The 19,446-nt window shown below is 49.8% G+C and overlaps 1 protein-coding gene and 1 non-coding gene across 8 annotated transcripts in view; one reads left to right on the forward strand and one right to left on the reverse strand.

Moving 5' to 3' along the window:
• Positions 1–3,292: 3,292 nt before the first annotated feature.
• Positions 3,293–19,446, reverse strand: part of SLC22A14 (solute carrier family 22 member 14) — a 37,659-nt gene continuing 21,505 nt past the window's right edge. For 4 of the 7 annotated variants that reach the window (XM_017955586.2, XM_021934556.1, XM_021934557.2 and 1 more), the window contains 10 exons: positions 15,659–16,174; positions 14,843–14,946; positions 14,480–14,634; positions 13,072–13,240; positions 8,779–8,899; positions 8,413–8,510; positions 7,927–8,141; positions 6,157–6,265; positions 5,346–5,546; positions 3,293–3,683 (listed from right to left, as the gene is read on the reverse strand). In XM_017955586.2, coding sequence (XP_017811075.2) covers positions 3,539–3,683; positions 5,346–5,546; positions 6,157–6,265; positions 7,927–8,141; positions 8,413–8,510; positions 8,779–8,899; positions 13,072–13,240; positions 14,480–14,634; positions 14,843–14,946; positions 15,659–16,174 — 1,833 coding nt within the window. In that variant the 3' untranslated portion in view covers positions 3,293–3,538. The remainder of the gene's footprint in view (positions 3,684–5,345; positions 5,547–6,156; positions 6,266–7,926; positions 8,142–8,412; positions 8,511–8,778; positions 8,900–13,071; positions 13,241–14,479; positions 14,635–14,842; positions 14,947–15,658; positions 16,175–19,446) is intronic. The other 3 variants (XM_021934559.1, XM_021934560.1, XM_021934561.1) reach the window with 3 other exon arrangements.
• On the forward strand, positions 17,996–18,097 carry LOC116273967. The gene has a single exon (XR_004182457.1). It is a non-coding gene; the product is annotated as a U6 spliceosomal RNA (small nuclear RNA).

Below are 19,446 nucleotides of genomic sequence, written 5' to 3' on the forward strand. Positions count from 1 at the left end.
CATCCTGTACCGAGCTGCTTCACACTCACCCCAGGCATCCCCTCAACATGACCTCAAGGCCTTTGGTAAATGGTCAGCAGCATCCCACGTCAAGGATGGGGATGAAAGGGGATAACCTAGGACAAGAGGCTGCTGCCACATTTAGGCCAGTGCTTGAACAATGGTAGAAATATACAAACAGCTCAAAGAAGCAGGTGAGAATTCCACAAAGGCAAGTAGTCAGTGACCAGGAAATTAGAGCTCCAGAATTCACAGTTCACAGGCATCCACGGGTACCATCACAAGCTGCAAGATTACTGACCTCTCTCCCTCTCTCTTTCTGCACACAGGGAGGCCCCTGCCGACATGTCGACACTGTCTATTGTATCATAAAAATATCACATGTGTGAGAAAGAGAATTTATTGACAGCAGACAATTTCATACAATTTTGGCATTTAATTTTAGTCATTACACCAAGATACCTGTGTGATAAGAATGATGTGTGAGACCAACAAAAGGAATGTTCTAGTCTAGTACTATGTAATAGAACTATAATGTGAGACACAGAAGCAAGTCTTGTATAGTTTTAAAATTTTTGGTAGTCACATTTCAGAACATTTTTAAGAATAGGTGCAGTTCATATACACCATGGAATACTATGCAGTCATAAAAAAGAATTAGTTCATGTCGTTTGCAGGGAAATGGGTGAAGCTGGAGACCATCATCCTTGCAAACTAACACAAGGAACAGAAAACCAAACACCGCATATTATCAAAATAATAATAATAATAATGTATTCACTCATAAGTGGGAGTTGAACAATGAGAACACATAGACAAAGAAAGGGGAACATCACACACTGGGGCCAGTCAGGGGATGGGAGGAAAGAGGAAGGAGAGCATTAGGACAAATACCTAATGCATGTGGGGCTTAAAACCTACATGACGGGTTGATGGGTGCAGCAAACCACCATGGCACATGTATACCTATGTAACAAGCCTGCACCTTCGGCACATGTATCCCAGAACTTAAAGTAAAATTAAAATAGATAAATAAGAATGGGTGAAATTAATTTTAATGTTTTATTTGCTCAATATATCCAAAATGCTGCCATTTTTACATATGATCTATATTATTGAGATATATTGAAAAATATTGAGATGTTTTACGTTTTATATTGTACTAAGCCTTTGAAATCCAGTGTGTTTTTCACAGTTACAGCACATCTCAAATCAGACTAGCAACATTTGTTGTTGTTGTTTGTTTTGAGACAGAGCCTCGCTCAAGGCTGGAGTGCAATGGCACGATCTCGGCTCACCTCAAGCTCCGCCTCCAGGGTTCAAGTGATTCTGCTGCCTCAGCCTCCCGAGTAGCTGGGACTACAGGCGCCCACCACGCCTGGCTAATTCTTGTATTTTTAGTAGAGAGGGGGTTTCACCATGTTGGCCAGGCTGGTCTCGAGCTCCCAACTGCAGGTGATCCGCTCACCTTGGCCTCCCAGACTAGGCACATTTTAAGCCCTCAATACCTACGTCTGGTTAGTGGCTGCTGTATGGGACAGCATGGGTCTAGTCCGATAAAATACGTAATGTCAAACTCTAAATAATATTAGCCAGGCTGGGTGCGGTGGCTCACGCCTGTAATCCCAGCACTTTGGGAGGCTGAGATGGGTAGATTACGAGGTCAGGCGATCGAGACCATCCTGGCTAACACGGTGAAACCCCATCTCTACTAAAAATACAAAAAATTAGCTGGGCGTGGTGGGCCTGTGGTCCCAGCTACTTGGGAGGCTGAGGCAGGAGAATGGTGTGAACCCAGGAGGCAGAGCTTGCAGTGAGCCAAGATCCAGTCACTGCATTCCAGCCTGGGGAACAGAGAGAGGCTCTGTCTCAAAATAATAATAATAATAATAATAATAATAATAATAGCCATTGATTCAGTAAACAACTAGATAGGTCCTATCTGGAACTGACTGACAAGCCTTGGCCACCTAAGAAAAATTGAAAGCGTGTAGGAGTGCAGTTGGTCTTGCTGACAGCCACAGCCTGTACAACCAGCTCCTTCACACCCACACTGCCCCATCAGTTTTCTGTCCTGACCCCTGTCTTCCTCCTGTCCCCTATGGCACTAGGTGATTCCTGGCAAAGCAACTTGAGGAGAGGTGTTTAAATAAGGCTTATATGTTGGCATCACAGCTCACACACAGGCCTCTGCCAGAAAGAGCAACACAGACTTCTCCAGCATCCTGTGGTCCTATGGACAGATACTTCACGAGATCCCTTTCCGGGCCCTTCAAACCCCACTTTGGAGACCATACTAGGAAACCCAGTTAAGAACAGTAGGCTCAGAAAATGACACTGAAAGGGAAAGGCATGGACACCAGCTTCTTGGTGCCCCAAAGCTTGGGAGCACATGCGCAAAGCAGTGTGCTGGGCCAGAGTGCCAGGAATGCTGGAGGCCACTCCCTGCTTCACCGGACTCCAACCTGCCCGGGAGATCCATGGCCTTGCTGCCCTGGCTCCATGAGAACTGACATGCTTATCTGTCTTCCTCCCTCAGAGGCAACAAGGAGTCGAACCAGAGCTATTCTCTGCAAGCCCATGATCTTCCAATAAACTAGGCAAGCATGGAGGAGGTAAGACAGGCCCCGACTCCTCCTCTCCCAGGGAGAGAGGAGGTAGTGCCGAGGGCCTGACCCAAGGACTTCACAGTCTGGTTGAGGAGTCCTGGGCCCTGCCTGGCAGAGCCCCCATGCCAGCTGGGAAGGGCAGAATCACCTGCAGGGCAGTTAGGATGTGAGCTGGGGTATGGGGGTTTATCCTCAGAGTGGTGGAGGCCAGAGGTCAGCTAGGATGGAGCCATCAGGAAAGCATCCCCAGGGATGTGGACTGATTTGGGTAATTCCCAAGGCCATGCTTATTTGTAGCATCAGTGAAAAGATGGTGAGAACGCCCTGTACAATGGGACAAATGAGAGAAGTTCTCATTGTTCCTTTACATTCCATCCCTGCCCTGACTAGTGCATAAAATGGAGCTTTGAAATCTGTCCTCAGCCTGTGCTTCAGGTGGAAACCCGCCATGCTAGCGGATGCATGGGCTAGCAGGTGTGGTTGGTGTGCAGACACAGTCTTGCCCTCGCTCCACCTCTGGCCCTCATTGACATTGCCCTCCCCACTCCCCTGCCCCCATCCAGAGAGCTCCTTACTGTCCCTGAGTGATTAGACAAAGACACTAAGGAGTCTGTCTAACCCATCCTCCTCCAGGCCAAGGGCCTCTGCACTCTCCACACATGGCCAACTTTGACCCAGCCATCTCAAGACCAACATTGTACCTTTATTGGAATGAATCACAGCAGAGCTCCCGCAGAAGGGCGGCCATTTTTTTTTAATGTCAAGTGCTGGTCCGGGAGCAGGACTGATCCTGCCCCACAGACTGAACTGGGCCTGGAATCTGTGGCCTGGAATCCACGACCCCATACTTGGCCACTCAATTCCAACCCAAGATGGTCTGGGGGCCTGGGCCTCGGGGAGCCTGGATGTTTGCTTCCTCTTTATTGATCCTAGGCAGGTTTGGAGACAGGGTATGGGACCAATCTCAGGATCTGGGCATTGAGAATGACGTTCTTGGCCGCTTCTTCAGACATATCATCAGATGACATATCATCAGATGACGTATCCTCAGGCGTCATGTCCTTGACCTTATTCCTGAAAGAGCCATCAGAGGATAAGTCCAGGGCCACATCTTTCCAGAAGCTGAGAAAAGCAGCGGCTTGTGCCTTCAGCAGCACCCAACCCTGCGTTCCCAAGAGGTGAGCCTTTCTCACTCCGGCAGGTCCCCAGTGGAGCTTTGCCAGGAGCCTCCAGAATCAGGTGTGCTCCAGCTCCCAACTCTCGCGAGACCCTTCTCTTTCCTGTGTCTTTGAAGTTGGTCCACCATCTTCACTGCTAGCATTTACTGAGCACTTGCCACATGCCAGACCCTGTGCCAGCTGCTTTATGTAGGTTTAATCCTCTCAAAAAAAACCCATGGGGGATGGCTGGGCTACATGGCCTTACCTCTCTGTGCCCCAGTGCTCTCATCTGTAAAATGGGGATAGTGATAGGACCTACCTTGCATTTGATTGTTTTAAGGATAGAGAGAGATAAGGTATGTATAGAACAGGGTCTAACACATAGCAAATGTTCAATACATCTTAGCTATTGTTATTACTCTGTTCTCATTCCACTTTGCAAATGAAGAAACTGAGTCTCAGAGGTATGAGGTAACTTCTCCACGCACACACTAGGAGGTTGTGGCACAGGGAACCTGTGCCCATAACCACTATCTGTTCTCCCTGTGCAGCGCTGAACTTCCTCTCTCTATGGTGGGGCAAGTTTCTATCTATCCTTCAAAGCCCTACTCAGATGTCACTGTGACATTTTCCCCGACTCCCCAAATGAACATTCTTCCCTTGTTAGGTTCCTATAGATCCTGTACATCCCACTGTCAGAGTCCGCTAGCGGTAGCTGTTTGCATAATCTGTCTTCACATAAGCTATGGCTTTCTCAAGGGTGGAGAGTGCTGACCTCTGACCTTTGACAGTCAAGCCCTGGCACAGTGCCTAGCATGTGTGATTCAAATGAGAGCAGGGCGGGAGGGCAGTAGGAAGATGGTAGGGAAGAGGGCAGAGAAAGCCCAGAGGCAGTGACTCCTGTGGCACAGAGCAGAGGACACTCTAGGGCCCCGGCAGCTTCTGCTCCATACTGCTGCTCGGGTCCCCTCAGGTCCAGGGAGAGCATGTTCATTGGCTCAAATCCCAGAAGGGATGGTTCTGCCAATCATGACAAGTCTTTTCCAGGGGACACTTGGGAGATCAGAGGCCAGAAGTGCCCACGGAGGTGTTGGGTGGAGCCCAGTTCCCAAATGGGGTCCTGGGCTGCTGGGGCCAAGAGGCCAGAATCCTTCATCAAGACTGGGTTTTTTATGAGGAACTAGGAGCTCAGACAGGAAAAGAGATGTACTCAGAGTTGGTTCCAAGCCAGTCCTCTGTCCCCGGGAGGAGAGGGAGCCTCTGGCAGGAGTGCTCCTGGAGGGTATGCCCAAAAGCAATGCCCCCATCCAGACAGGCAGGCAGGGGCAAGGAAAGGAGACGACACGGCCCAGCCCGGGTCAGGAGGGGCAGCAAGATGGGAGCTGGCAGAGGCTGGGTGGGAGCAGGTAGGCAGCAGCAGCCAGAGGAGAAGGGAGACTGCTGCAGACATGGCAGCCTTCAGGTCACAGGCTCTCTGGCAGAGGAGCAGGGATGGACAACGCCCCACATGCTCTCTGTACCAAGGCTTCAGAGCCAGGCCCCGTGCTGGCACAGCCCAGGAGGCTCCCACACCTACCTCATCTCTGGGGAGTGGTCCAGGCTGTCGAAGAGGGGCTGATCTCGCGTTTCCGGTAGCAGGAAGGAGAGGGAAAAGGCCACGATGGCTAAGGCGCAGCAGAGAAAGATGGGCAGGAAGGAGGGGGTCTGGTTGATGATTGTCAAGGACAAGATGGCTCCAGCCGCCGAGGCCAGAAACACCAGCCCCAGACCTGTTGCCCTGAAAGTGGAGGTGAGAGCTCCTCTGAGAGGTCTGTCGGGTTCAGAGGCTGGGACAGGCCAGCAGCTACATGAAACCCCACACCCTCCAGTCTCCACCCTGTCCCGTCCTCACTGTGTGATTCCAAGCAGACAATAATTTCTTCTGGGCCTCTTCAAGGGAGATGAGGAGGGGGAGAGGCAGAAACCATGCAGCATTGTGTGGAAGTGCAGGGAGAGGACGCAGGCAGTAATGCCAGCCAGGCAGGAAGATAGTGCTCCCATCACCAACCTCAGGGAAGGATCTGAGCCTCCGAGTGGCCCAAACACTTTGCAGGCAGTGAGTGCAAGGCAGGGCCTGGAGTCAGGCTGCCTGGGTCCAAATCCCAGCTCTGCTGCTTGCTCTGTCTGCCCTTAATCGAGTGCCTTCATCTATCTGGTCTTGCATCTGAAATAGGGTTAGCGATGGCATTTGGGGGATTTTCTGGGGTGTTTAAATGAGATCACTTATGTAAACTGTTTAGCACAGTGCTTGTCACCAGGTGAATGCTTGTCTTACTTGCTGCATTAATCTTGTCATTGTCAGTCCCTGCTCATGCCACCATGGCCCCCTCACCCACCAGACCCCATACCTGAGCACGGTGGGGAGGAGCTCGGCGGTGTAGAGGAAGAACACAGTGACAGTGGCGGCCAGGCTGAACTCTCCAAGTGTGAGCACCAAGATCATCATGGATTTCAGCCCTGTGGCCGGACAACGTGGCCGCCTGAGTCTGAGGCCATCCTCCCCTGGGGCGGGTGAAGGAGGCCCGCCCATCAGCTCTCCCTTGACCCCTCCTAGAAGGCATCTGAGCAGCCTTCCCTACCACCTGCCCAGTTGGCCAGCAGGCTCAGGCATTCCATCAGAGGAGGGGCAAGCTGTCAGAGGCCCAGTCAGTCCAGAAGGCAGGACATGTGCAGTGCAGAGTTGGTCAGCAGGGGTGGGGAGGTCCCCTGGGACCCCCATGGCCTCTCAGGCCACTGTCTCCCATGCTACACCCAACACCCCCATCTCTGCCTCCAAGGCTGTGTCTTCGTTCCACCTCCTCACCCAACTGCAGCTTCCTCACCCCACTGGGGATCCACTCAGGGCCAGGCCTGTGTCCTCTGGGTTGGAACCCCTGCTCAGGGCTGTACCACCAGGGCTCTGCAAGGTGCTCAGAGTAAGGGGGTGTTTGGTTCCTGGGGCCTGAATGGCTGGGATAGGTCCCAAACATTCTAGGATGTTTTCTGGCCAGCTAGACAGGCACAATGAAGGGGAAACTGGAGAAAGCCCATTCCTCAGACCTGGTGAAGCTGGGGGCTTCAGCCCCTGCCTGCCTGCCTGTCAGCCTCTGCAGGACCCTGCCCCAGCCTCACTCCCATTCCAGTCCTGGCTTTTCTTGTCTCTGGGATGAAATCAGAGATCCAGTTTTATCTACTGGGGAGTCCATTCCTAGTTTCTCTCAAACTTCTGAGTTTACATATTTCTGCTTGACTCAGCGTAGACCCGCTTTTTTAAAAACCACCAGGCAATAAACATTCAATAATAAATTTGTTTCCACATTTTGTGTTACCCAATCTACACTGCCAGCATCTGGGAGTGGAAAGGTCCTAATCCAGGCACACACAACTCCAGCCCTGGAGAAAGGGAGGGAACCCCTCCAGCGGGCCCGGATCTAGCCTTCACTGCCCTCGCTGGACTGTGAAAAGGCTCCGCAGGCAGTCATTCTAAGTGCGTGTGCTGCACAGATCACTCCAGCTCTAGGACCTGTGGCGTATCCACTGCTTAGGGCTCTTTGAGATTCTGAAGATAACACCAGCCCTTCCTGTTTCCTTTTCTAGTGCTAAGCCCGCAGAAACGCAGCACTCAGCCCCTCTGGAAAGGAGGGGCCTCCATACAAGAGCTGTTCCTGAGTGCTGAGCCCCACATGACACTCAATTTTCAGTGAGCAGGTTATTCCTGGCGCAGCTACAGAGAACAACAGGCATCTCCCAGTCAAAGGGGCTACAGATGACAGGTGGGCCTGGGCAGCGGTTGAAGGAATATTTTTGCCATCATCTATTCACATGTAACCATTAGACCTACTTCTAAGGTGGATTGGAATGTGGTGGAAGAAGGCTGCTGCCTGCTGTCCTCTGGAAAGTACACCCTCCTTCCTCAGGCCTCCGAGAGAGTGTGGGCGCCCTGTCTGGGAGACCCCACCCAGGAAGGGCAGTGCTCCAGGGACTGGAGGTGCTGGGGCCTCTGTGGGGTGGGTGGGCTATAGGTGCAGGAGGCTGATTCCCAGGGTGTGTAGGTGGCTGGCCAGGGCGGGCGGCAGTGGGGAGGGGTTTTGAGAAGCAGGAAGGCGGTGGGCAACCCACGGGGGAAGGATGAGCTGTACCTTCAGGGAGGAAAAGGAGAAGCAAGCACCAGATGATGGTTTGGAGGAGAGTCACAGCCAGGCTCCACTTCCTCCCAATCTGCTGGAGGAGAAAGATGCAGCACAGCCGGGCAGACACCTCCATGATGCTGGGGACCACATGTCTGAAGTGGACGCTCACGCCCAGCTCTCTCATTCTCAGGCTCAACGTAAAATAGGTGTAACTGACGGTAAACCTGGATGAAGCCAGGAGGCACGTGCGTGTGCATACACACACACACACACACACACACATATACACACACACACATACACGGAGCCGGGAATAAAGACAGAGGCAGAGCAGTAAGGGTCAGGGTAGGAACGGAGGAGAGAAATAAGCACAGAGACCTGTGATCGGTGTCCTTGGGCTGCCTCCCCTGCAGCCTGACCATTCCCATCCTCTCCCTAAAGTTTCCAGCCTGCGCACCTGTTTGCAGTCCCTGCCAGCGGGCCCTGGATACTCACCACACGCAGCTCATCACCAAGATCACTTTGCAGAGCTGCCTATTCTTACAGAAGTCCAGGACAGAGGCCTGAGTCACCTTCTTTCTGGGCAGCTGCACCTACAGAACAAGCAGAACCAGTCAGAGGCAGAGCCAAGACCCCAGCTTGCTCCCCAGCCCCACAGCACCCACAAGGCCTGCCTGTCCCTGAAAGTGCCAGCTGGCGTCTGGCCTTCCCTGGCAGGGTTCAATTTTGCTGTCACCATTGTCCTTAAGCAGTGGACTGGGGGCACCCTCTGGACCAATGTCCCACCTGAAGGGATGAGGAGGGAAGGGGCCCTTCCACAGCCCATTGCTCCGGCCCCACTCCTGGCTGGAAGCCCTTTACCTCGTCCAGCAGATTTGAAGGAATGGTCTTCTTGTTCACACTTGCAGCGTAGCACAGCATCTGCTTGGCCTCCTTCACCTTCCCTTTCATCATCAGCCACCGTGGGGACTCTGGGAGAATCCTGCGTGGCCAGCCCCTCTCTTATCTCATTGTTCTATGATGCCCAGAGACCCCTGCTGGCCCTCTCGTGGCCTCATCTGTGGCCATCCTGTGCCAGCATGAGGTGATTCAGATGTCAGGGCCTTGAAGGCCACCACTGACCTTGAGCTGCCCTCTGCTCCTCCCCGGCAGTCAGCCCTTCCCCTGTCTAAGCTTCAAATGGCCTCCACTGCTGCTAAGTGACACCCTGACCACTGGCTGCCTCTGTCTCCAGCCTCCTTGATTTGCCCTCGGTTATCACCGAGGGCTCTCTCCTTTTCTCTCTAGGGGGGCCATCCCTATCTGCTCAGGCACACTGAGGGCTCCGACCTCCATGCCACAGCCTCTTGTAGAGCTCCCATGCTTTTAGTTGGAATTTCTCCTGTTCCCTGTCTCCCCAACAGCCTGAGGAGTGTGAGGAGGCAGGATCCTGGGTCTGACCCCAGTGCCCAGCACTCTGCCTGGGTGAATGGAGGGGTGAGTGAAGGTCTCTACTCTGTCCCGTCTCTCCCCTGCCACATCTCTATTGCCTTTGACCTCAGAATAAGTCCTCTCTGTTTTTTCCCATCCTCTCAGGCTGTCAGAATCCACACAGATTGGCATAAAAAGCACTTATGTGTGAAAAATGGTGCTCAGTGCCCTTGTATATATAGTCTTGTTTAATCTTCATCCAAACCTGGATCTAGTATGATTATCCACATTTTACTCCCAGGCTCGAGGAGTAAAGGCTTGCCCAAGAGCACAGAGGCAGAGCTATGTACTTGGGGACTGGTACAGCCTCAGTCCCCTAAGGTGGTATAACTTTTTGATAAAACTATGCCTGCTGATTTCTTACACCACCACTCCCTCCCTGACCACGATTCTGGCTGGTTGCCATAAACACACACTCAAGACACTAGAGACAACTTCATTCCTTATACCTGCCCTGCTCCTCCTCTCTCCCACCAGGGTTCAGCAATCAGTCATCATTTTCCACTCTAAGGCTGTGGAACTCTCCTAAAGAAAGTCATTAAACTGAGACTTCTTCAAAAAGATGGGGGATTGGCCTCATGTCCACTGAAAAAACAGGAACAAAAAAAGGATACCAACTCTCAAGGACAAAGAGAATGGGAGGGAGGACACGATGGGAGAGATGTAACAAATGCACTGAAGAGGTCATGAACAGAATGTTGACATAAATATGGACAATAAAGATATTCTGATGAGGTCTCAGATGCAAATGAGGAACTATTAGAAACTGGAGAAATGGCAATCCTTGCTACAAAATGGCAAAGAACTTGGCTGAACTGTATTCATGCCCTAGTGTTTGTGAAAGAAGGAACTCGTAAGTGATGAAATAGGACATTTGGTGGAAGAAGTCTCTAAGCAAAGTGCTGAGGGTGCGGTATGGCTTCTCTTGACTACTTACAGTAAAATGTGAGAAGAAAGAAACAAATTAGAATTTATAATTAAAAGGGAAGCAGAACTTAAAGATTTGTCAAATGCTCATGTTAGCCATGTTGTTTATTCATTTTCCATGAATAACAAAGTGTGTTTGGGAGAAAACACCAAAGATGTGGCCAAGCTACTGTTTGGTAAGGAGGCTAGTACAAATCAGCAGAACTAACCATGGAGACACTAAAAGAATAACCCCAAAGATACATTAGAAACCATTGGTACTAGGCCGGGCGTGGTGGCTCAAGCCTGTAATCCCAGCACTTTGGGAGGCCGAGACGGGTGGATCACGAGGGCAGGAGATCGAGACCATCCTGGCTAACACAGTGAAACCCCATCTCTACTAAAAAATACAAAAAACTAGCCGGGCGAGGGGGCGGGCACCTGTAGTCCCAGCTACTTGGGAGGCTGAGGCAGGAGAATGGCGTGAACCCGGGAGGCGGAGCTTGCAGTGAGCCGAGATCCGGCCACTGCACTCCAGCCTGGGTGACAGAGCGAGACTCCATCTCAAAAAAAAAAAAAAAAAAAAAGAAATCATTGGTACTGCCCCTCCTATCACAGGCACAGAGTGCCAAAGCCTAGGGGACATAACTATGTCAAAAGAGGGACCTTGAGCACCCATAGCACATTGGTGCTCATTGCTAACAGCCTACCAATAGAGGCTGGAAATCCAGTTCATGGAAGGGACCGGGTCTTGAATCTCTCCTCTTCACTCCCCATACAGCTCTCATCTACTCAAGCTAGGCAAAGGGGAGTTCAAGAGAACTCCTTAGATAGATGAGGGGACTGCCTTTTAAAAAGGACATCTACCATCCCACTCTGGCTGGAACTTGCTAATTCAGAAACATGGGGGCTTGCGCTGGTATTCCAGACAGTAAGAGAGATTATAGGAGCGTTAATATGTGTCACCTGGAGTTTGAGAGCCTACATAAACCCAGAGAATGATGCCCATCTCTCATCTGGGTATAATGAAGGCAGAAGGTTGAATGGAGCAGCCCACCACAACAGGGTGGAGGCTGGGGAACAGTGGGGTTTTTTGGCCAAGTGGACCCTGCTGTCTTAAAGGCACCCCATGTGCTGGGATGAGGAGACCTCTACACAAAGAGGCTGTGGGGTGAACTGCCAGGGACAGGAGCTGAGGGAGGTCACAAACAGAGCACTGGGAGCATTAGGAAATTCCAGTGCTCAGAAGACCCACGAATGGACCCAAGAGTGATGGCATTTGAATATCTACCCTAAAGAGGACCCTGAGAGACTATAATAGCCCCTGCTATGTCAGTCTTTGGTCTATTTTATCTGATGTCCCTATCCCATGCCTAGAACTTGGAAAATCAGAACGAGGAGATAGGAAGAAGAACAATAGGTCAGAACAGACCTCATCCTCCTTGGCCACTATCCTGAGCGAGGAGCCAGGAAAAAGCTGTGGATCTGATGTAAGATTAAAGTTTTTAATTGAACTGGACTGAATGTTTTTTTTTTTTAACAGGGTCTCACTCTTCTGCCCAGGCTGGAGTGCAGTGATGCAATCATAACTCACTGCAGCCATGATCTCCTGGGTTCAAGTAATCCTCCACCTCAGCCTCCCAAGTAGCTGGGACTACAAGTGTGTGCCACCAGGTCTGGCTAATTTTAAAATTTTGTGTAGAGGCAGGGTCTTGCTGTGTTGCCCAGGCTGGTCTCAAACTCCTAGCCTCAAGCGCTCCTCCCATCTCAGCCTCCCAAAGTGTTGGGATTACAGGCATGAGCCACTGCTTCCAGCTCCCATGCTGTTAACCCCATCCTTTATCATCCTTACTACACATGGTACAGTTAAAATGCAGGGGCTTTGGAGACGGCCCCTGAGTTCAAATCCCAGGTGCCCCACTTTCTAGCTGTGTGATGTTGGACAAGTTATTTCCACCCTCAGAAGCCTCAGTTCTCCCTCCTCCCCACCTCCCATGACATGGGAGTAGCATACTTCTTCTAGAGGGGTCAAGATTAAATATAATAATGTCAAGATTAAATATGATCATTGTTTCATGCAGAACTGCCTAACCCTTCACACGTGAGTTCTTTCAGCTTCTTCTCACCTCCCTCTCGGCATTCTCTTTTGTCCCTCTCTTTTCCCCACCTGCCCAAGGTTAGCTGTGGCATCTCACTTTTGTTCTCAACCCTTATTCCTCCAAGTTTTGCCCCATCAGTTGTCCTCTCCCAGCCTCAATCTCTTAGGTTCCTGCCTGTGACTCCCCTACATTCAAAACATCTGATACTCTTCCCTGACTCTTAGTTGCCCATGTAAATCATCCCTTTCTCCCTTTTTCTATGAAAGTCATCTCCTGGCTGAATTTCTTCTGCTGCTAGTCACTCCTTAACCCTCTGCCACTGCAGTGAAGCCACCTGAAGAAGGTCACCAAGGCTGGCAGACCCTTTCCCAGCCTCACCCCTCTTGCCTTCAACACTGACCCTTCCCTTGTCCTTAAACCCTCGGCCTTCAACACTCTTCCTCCTGGTGTTCTGACCACCTCTCTGACATCTCTTTGAGGGTCTTCTCTGGGTCGGGGAGGAGATTAATGCTGAGGTTCAGAGGCTCTGCCCTTGGTGCCTTCCTATCTCATCCCATCCACAGGCACTTTCTCCCAGGGGAAATCCCACCCATTCCCACAGTTTCAAGGACCCTCCACTCTCATCGACATCCAGCCCATCAGACCCAGCCCTGTACATGCCCTGTACTCGCTTGCTCACCAGATATAGGAGATGAGGGGGACCGCAAGTGCCCCACCCACCAGAAACAGCAGCCGCCAGTGGGGAAGACTGTAGGCGATCCCCGTCAGCAACATGGCCCCAACAGCGAAAAAGCAGTGTTCCAGGATAATGGCGTGGGCCCGGTGCTCGCCCACTAACCACTCAGTGGCTGTGCAGAAGCCAAGAGGACAAAACCATGGTCACTTCAGGGTCCCCAGGGCTGCCCTTGCATTCAGCCTTCCTGGGTATCCCCACCTCCTCTGGACAGTTGAGATCAGGCAAAGCTGCTTCTGCTTGTCTCTGCACTGGGTCCAGAGACAGCCCCTCAGAGCCTGGTAGAGCACTTCTGTTCCCGCCAGGGCACACCCTTGTCTCCTAATCATACACACAGCTTCCTTCCCACTCCACCTGGCTGCTCCCTCTGCACACCCGCTGTCTGACCATGTGCCTCTCATAGAAAAGACACAATACCAGACACGTGGCCCGACACATGGTCAGGGAAGGAACCGCTGTCCTTGTCTTTGTTCTGAGTGTATTCGTGCTTTGGCCACCTAGGCCTAAGGATCCCAATGAGAAGAGGTTCTCCTGCCAGGAAACCCTGAGCAACCAGGCAGCTGCAGCTATAAGGCTGCACTGGGTGCTTTAGTATCTCATAGGCCTGGGTTGAAGTCCCAGCTTCTTCACTTAGTTGCTGTGTGACCCTGTGCAAGTTGATTAACTTCCCTGAGGCTCAAGAGTCCTCCTCAGCTGAAAGAGTAATAGAATACTGCCTGCTGAAGAGAGTCGCATCAGGAGGAAATGAGACAATGCATATAAAGGGCTTAGCAGCTGCCTGGCTCCTCTTAGCAGCTATCTGGTTCTTTCTTCTTCTTCTCCTTCTCTTTCTTCTTCTCCTCCTCCTCCACCTCCTCCTCCTGCTCCTTTTTTCTTTTCTTCTTCTTTCTTCTTTCCTTCTTCTTCTTCTCCTCCTCCTCCTCCTTCTCCTCCTTCTTCTTCTTCTTCTTTTTTTTTTTTGCATGGCCTTTCTTAAGGGCTCAATAAATGTAACTCATGGGGCTTGGGGGTATGCAAGGAGTGTGTGGTGGAAGGTGTGGGGTATGAGGGAGTTAGGAAGGAGATCAAGGTGGAAGAGCAGTCAGGGTACTGATTCTCTGGCATCTCCAGGCAGCCAGGAATGGAGATCCCTTCCCTTTCTGCCTGTCCAATTAGGCCCCTGACTCTGTGCCCTGTGGGCTCCCAGCAGGTGCCCACGCCACCACACACCTGCCACGCCCTCTTGCAGCCATGCCACGCCCCCTTGCCATCTGGCTATGACATCACGCCCCCTGCCACTACTTCCCCTTGTCACCCGCCTATGCCACCATGTCTCTGTGCCACCCCGCCCTGCCCCATTGAGGCCCAGTCTCACCCAAAGAAATGCTGCTGATGGAGTAGCCCACCACTGACTGCGAGATGCCAAAGCGAAATAACAAATACAGGTGAAAGCTGTTCACGAAGGCTGTCCCAAAGCCGAAGATGATCAGCCCCAGCAGTGACAGCAGGATGGCAGGGTAGCGGCCCATCCTACAGGCGTCAAAGGGAGGCTGCACCAAGCGCATGGATCTCCCTGGCTGGCTCCAGCCTGATATACCTGGGCCAGGCCCTGAGCCATCCATGGGTCCCTGGAGAACCCTTATCCTCACCTCCCTCAGCCTGACACACTCCAACCCTGAATGCCCATGAGGAGGAGGTGGGATGGCTCGGGGGCCAGCAGAACCTCCTGCGGACTCACTTGTCAGTTATGAGCCCGAAGATGAGAGAGCCTATCAGGATTCCTGCCATGAACATGATATGTGCAGTGTCCTTCTTCGTCTCCGCGTCACATACCAAGTCAAACTGTGGGTCAGACACAGGGATTGGTCACGGGTGCCCACCTTTGGGTCCAGAGACTGAGCCTCATCCCAGGGTGGGACCTATAGGCCAAGGAGACCTGGGGTAGGGGCAGGTAACTGTGTGCAGCGTGCCTCAGCTGTTGCCTCTGCTCTGCTACCTCTGCAACCCCTCCAGCACCTGCTCCACCCTGAGAGCTGGACCTGGAGAGAGTGACAAGAGGCACAGGCCAAGATGTGTGGCGGGGGCAGGGGGTAACTGAGCAAGGGCAGGAATCAGTGCAGACCCTTTCCCAAAGGCAGATGCCAGGCCCATCCTGCAGATTCATGCTAGTGTGGTCTGTGTTATAAAGGGCCTAGATTGCAGCTCGGGTTGGGAAGCCCCGTAAGAGATGCCTCAAAGCTGCTTCTTTCCCCGAGCCCTACTTTTTATGAGTTCTAAGGTCAGAGCCACAACTACAGGAGCGATTTCTTGAACAGATGGAAGGAAACCCTGCCGTGCAGTACCTATCTCTACCCCAAATGTACTCTACAGATAGGCAGGGCCAGCACTGGGCAGCAGGAATCCTAATTTTCTGCCCAGGCCCTGCCTCTGCAGGGTGACTTCAGGCCAATGGCTTCCCATCTCTGAGCCTCGGTTTCCCCACCTGTTCAGTGAGGGTGGGAAGCACAACTCTGAGCCTGTAGGGTAGTTACAGACAACCCATGACACGACATACCTCATTGATCAGCGATCTCGTCTTAGCGTCAGGATAGATCCACCCATCTTGGCATTTGTCTGTGTCATTGAGGCCAAAATGGATGATAGAATCCAGATTCCAAGGCACAGGAAGGTACATGAGGCACATCAGGAAACTGCCATTGGGTCCTCGGGGTATGGTCAGATTCAGCTGCTCAGCTTCAGACAGGTTGGGGCCCACTGCCAGGATCCAGCTGGTGTTGCAATAGGGCTTTTGGGCTGTGAACACGAAGTAGCCAGCAAACATGAAGAAGGCTGACATGATGCTGGGGATAAAGGTGAGGGCCACTAGCCTCTGCTGGAATGTGCCAAACTCCCCCACCGCATCCAGGAGGTTGGCAAACTTGTCATCCTGCTTGGTGTGGTCAGTCCTCAATCTGCGTAACAGCATCTCCAGAGACCAGGAATGTGGATGCCCTGCTGCCTCATGCTGGCTCAAGTTGCTGGAAGCATCCTGGGATCTGAGCTCTTCCTTGACGTTCTCTTCTCCTGCCATCTGTCCAAAGAAAGGGTGCAGCTCAGTCTCTGCTGACACCAGTTCCTGAACATCGGAGACCAGCATGGGAGCCACCGACCAGGAACTGGCCTCTGGCTGGAAGCAATATGGATTCCAACCTTGATATTCTCAGTAGCTCCCTCCCTTGCTTTCTTAGTTAACTTGATTTATTCCCCACTGGCCCAACCATCCTGGAGTTTTAGTGTAATTAAGATTTTTAATGTTTTAGAAAATGCTGTGCTTCTGTTGTCATGAAGGTCTGACTAATTCTGAGGAACTCTCCTACAACTTCCCCATAACTCAGACTTCTTGTTTACACACACACTGAGACACCAATGGTCTGGCAAAAGGTAGGAGAGGTCTCCAGGGACCTTTTCTTCAAAATGAAACGAAGATCTGCATCGGCAGTGGCCAGGAGCTGGGCTCGAGGTGGGGGACTGGAAGCCTAGGCCACAGAGATGGGGCGCCAAGGCTGGTGCGGTGGTGAGGTGGTATAGCATGGAGCCAAACTGGAAAGGCAGATGGGCGGAAGGAGGAAGGTGAACAGTACTGACTGTGAGCATATTACCTTGCAACAGCAGCGAGGAGGGGAAACTAAGCTTAAAACTCTGTTTTGAGCCAAAACTCTCAGAAGGGGTAACAGTTCCTGGTGCAGGGCACCCCTTGGCTCAGAGCAGAGGCAGAAGCAAGCCTTCTCTGAAGGAAAATTTCTTCAAGTTGATTCTGCAAGACTCTCACGGATGTATATCAAACAAAGAGATTACAGCTTGAGAAGACAAGCCACTCTAAGAGTCAACAGAACCCAGAAACCACAGACTTTTAGACTGCAGATGTTGAAACTGTCAGATACAAAATTTAGAACAGCTATTGTATGAATTTTTTAAGGATTTAAAGGTTGTAATTACAAAAATGAACTTACAACAATCAGGAAAAAGCAGACAGTTTTGGAAGGAAGATTAGAAACTTTCAAAAATGAAAGCTTGTTGAATGACAAGTTGATGTTGAGATAAAAACACTAAGGAAAGTTAAACAGATTTGACACAAAGAATCAGTGAACTGGAATAAACTGCTGAAATGTGAGAGAGAGGTAAAGAGACTTGGTAGATAGAAGATTTAACGTGTATCGAATTGGAACTCCACAAGGAAAAATGGAGATGAAATAAAAATAATACGTTTTCTAAAACTTCTAAAACAAATTCTTAGATCCTGGAAACACAACTTATCTCAGGCAAGATAAATATAAAAGAAAACCATGGCTAGACACATTGCTGTGAAGCTGCAGGGCACCAATGACAAAGAAAAGATCTTGAAAATCAGCTGGAGAGAAGACAGGCCACTGACTAATGAACAGCCTCAGCAGTCTCCTGTTAGAAGCAAGTGCAGGCGGGTAGATCACCTGAGCCCAGGGGTTCAAGACCAGCCTAGACAATATAGTGAAACCCCGTCTCTACAAGAATATACAAAAAAATTAGCCAGGCTTGGTGGCATGTGCCTGTAGTCGCAGCTACTCAGGAGGCTGGGAGGTTGAGGCTGCAGTGAGCCATGATCACGCCACCGCACTCCAGCCTGGGTAACAGAGAGAGACCCTGTCTCAAAAAAAAAGAAAAAAAGAAGATGAAAGTTAAGCAACAAGGAAACCAGGAGAGCGAAGAATATTTTCAAAATGTGGATGGAAAATTATGGACTACATAGAATTGTATACCCAGCAAAATTGTCTGTCAAGAACTAGGGTAAAATAAATATAATTATAGAGATAATCAGAAATTGAGAGAACACACAGCAAGAGACCTGATTTGATTGAACGTTTAAAGGATACAAAGGGTGCTGGCTTTGGCAGCACATGTACTAAAATTGGAACGATGTAGAGAAGATTAGCATGACCTCTGCACGGCGACGGACGGGAATTAGGCAGTCTGGTTATTCACTGAAGAAAGATCATGAAATGATCCTGGAGGACAGTCTGAGATGGGCATTGAGGGCAAAATGGAAAATTTAGCAATCAAATATTGATTGTAGATGTTGAATGGGAATGCAATCACGGAGATCATTGAATTAGTAGAGAAGAATCCCATCTTTTGAGATCAGCCCCAAAGGCCCCGCCCAGGCTGGAGTGGTCGGATCTCGGCCCACCGGAAGCCCTGGTTCACGCCCCAGCCTCCTGGGATCCCAGGCTGCCACTCCTGCCATGGATGGATGGTTTCACCAGCCCTGATCCTGATTCCAGATCCACGATCTCGCCTCCCAAAAAGTTGGGATTGCAGGTTTGAGCTTCAATCAGCCACCGCCTATAATCTTAAGAAAAATATTGAGTCTTCTAACCCATGAGGATGGAATGAAGATAGATATAGAGATGATAGAGATAGCAATAGCTCCATATGTTTTTACGTTAAAAAGTTAAAGAAGAAATCATGGTGGGAGTTTAAAAAGATTTACAAATGAATGATAATAAGAACCATAACATATCAAAACTTATGGGTGGTATAAAAAGTGGTACTTGTAGGAAGTTTATAGCTTTGAGTGCTTTATAATAGAAAATCAGAAAGACTGAAAATTAATCAACTAAACAACCGTCATAAGTGGGAAAAAACACAAAAGAATAAATCTAAAGAAAGTAAAGGAAGAAGGTAGTAAAGTTAAGACAAAAATAAAGGAACTAGAAACAAAAGTATAAGAAAAGGAATCAACAAAGTTCAAAATTAGTTCCTTGAATAGATTAATAAGACAGACAAACCTTTAGTGAAATTATGTAAAAAAATAAAATAAAAAAGACAGAAGATACAAATAAGTCTTTTATATATGCAAAAACAAATATACAGATATAGCAAGACTGAAAATATAATTGGATATGAACATCAACTTTATGCCAATGAATTTAAAAACTTAGGTGAATTAAATTTCTAAAACAAAATTACTCAAAACAGATTTAAGAATAAATAGAAAGTCTTAAAAGTTCTATAATGACTAAATTAAAGTAGAAGTAAAAAATCTTCCAATAAAGGAAGTCCAATTTATTTAATTTTTTTTTCAGAGAATAGGCAAAGATATATACTCCCAAAGATTTTTAACTTTGATAGCACAACTAGAAAATTACAGTACAAAAAGGAAATGACAGATACGTTTCATTCATAAAAATGGATGCAAAAAACTCTAAATACAATGTTAGTAAATCAAATTTAATGGTGCATTAAGAGAAAATATATCACAGTAAATACAGTTTTATCTTTGAGACAGTGTCTCACTTGGTCACCTAGGCTAGGATGCGGTGGCACAAT

Source organism: Papio anubis, chromosome 2, assembly GCF_008728515.1.
Source record: "Papio anubis isolate 15944 chromosome 2, Panubis1.0, whole genome shotgun sequence".
NCBI lineage: Eukaryota > Metazoa > Chordata > Mammalia > Primates > Cercopithecidae > Papio > Papio anubis.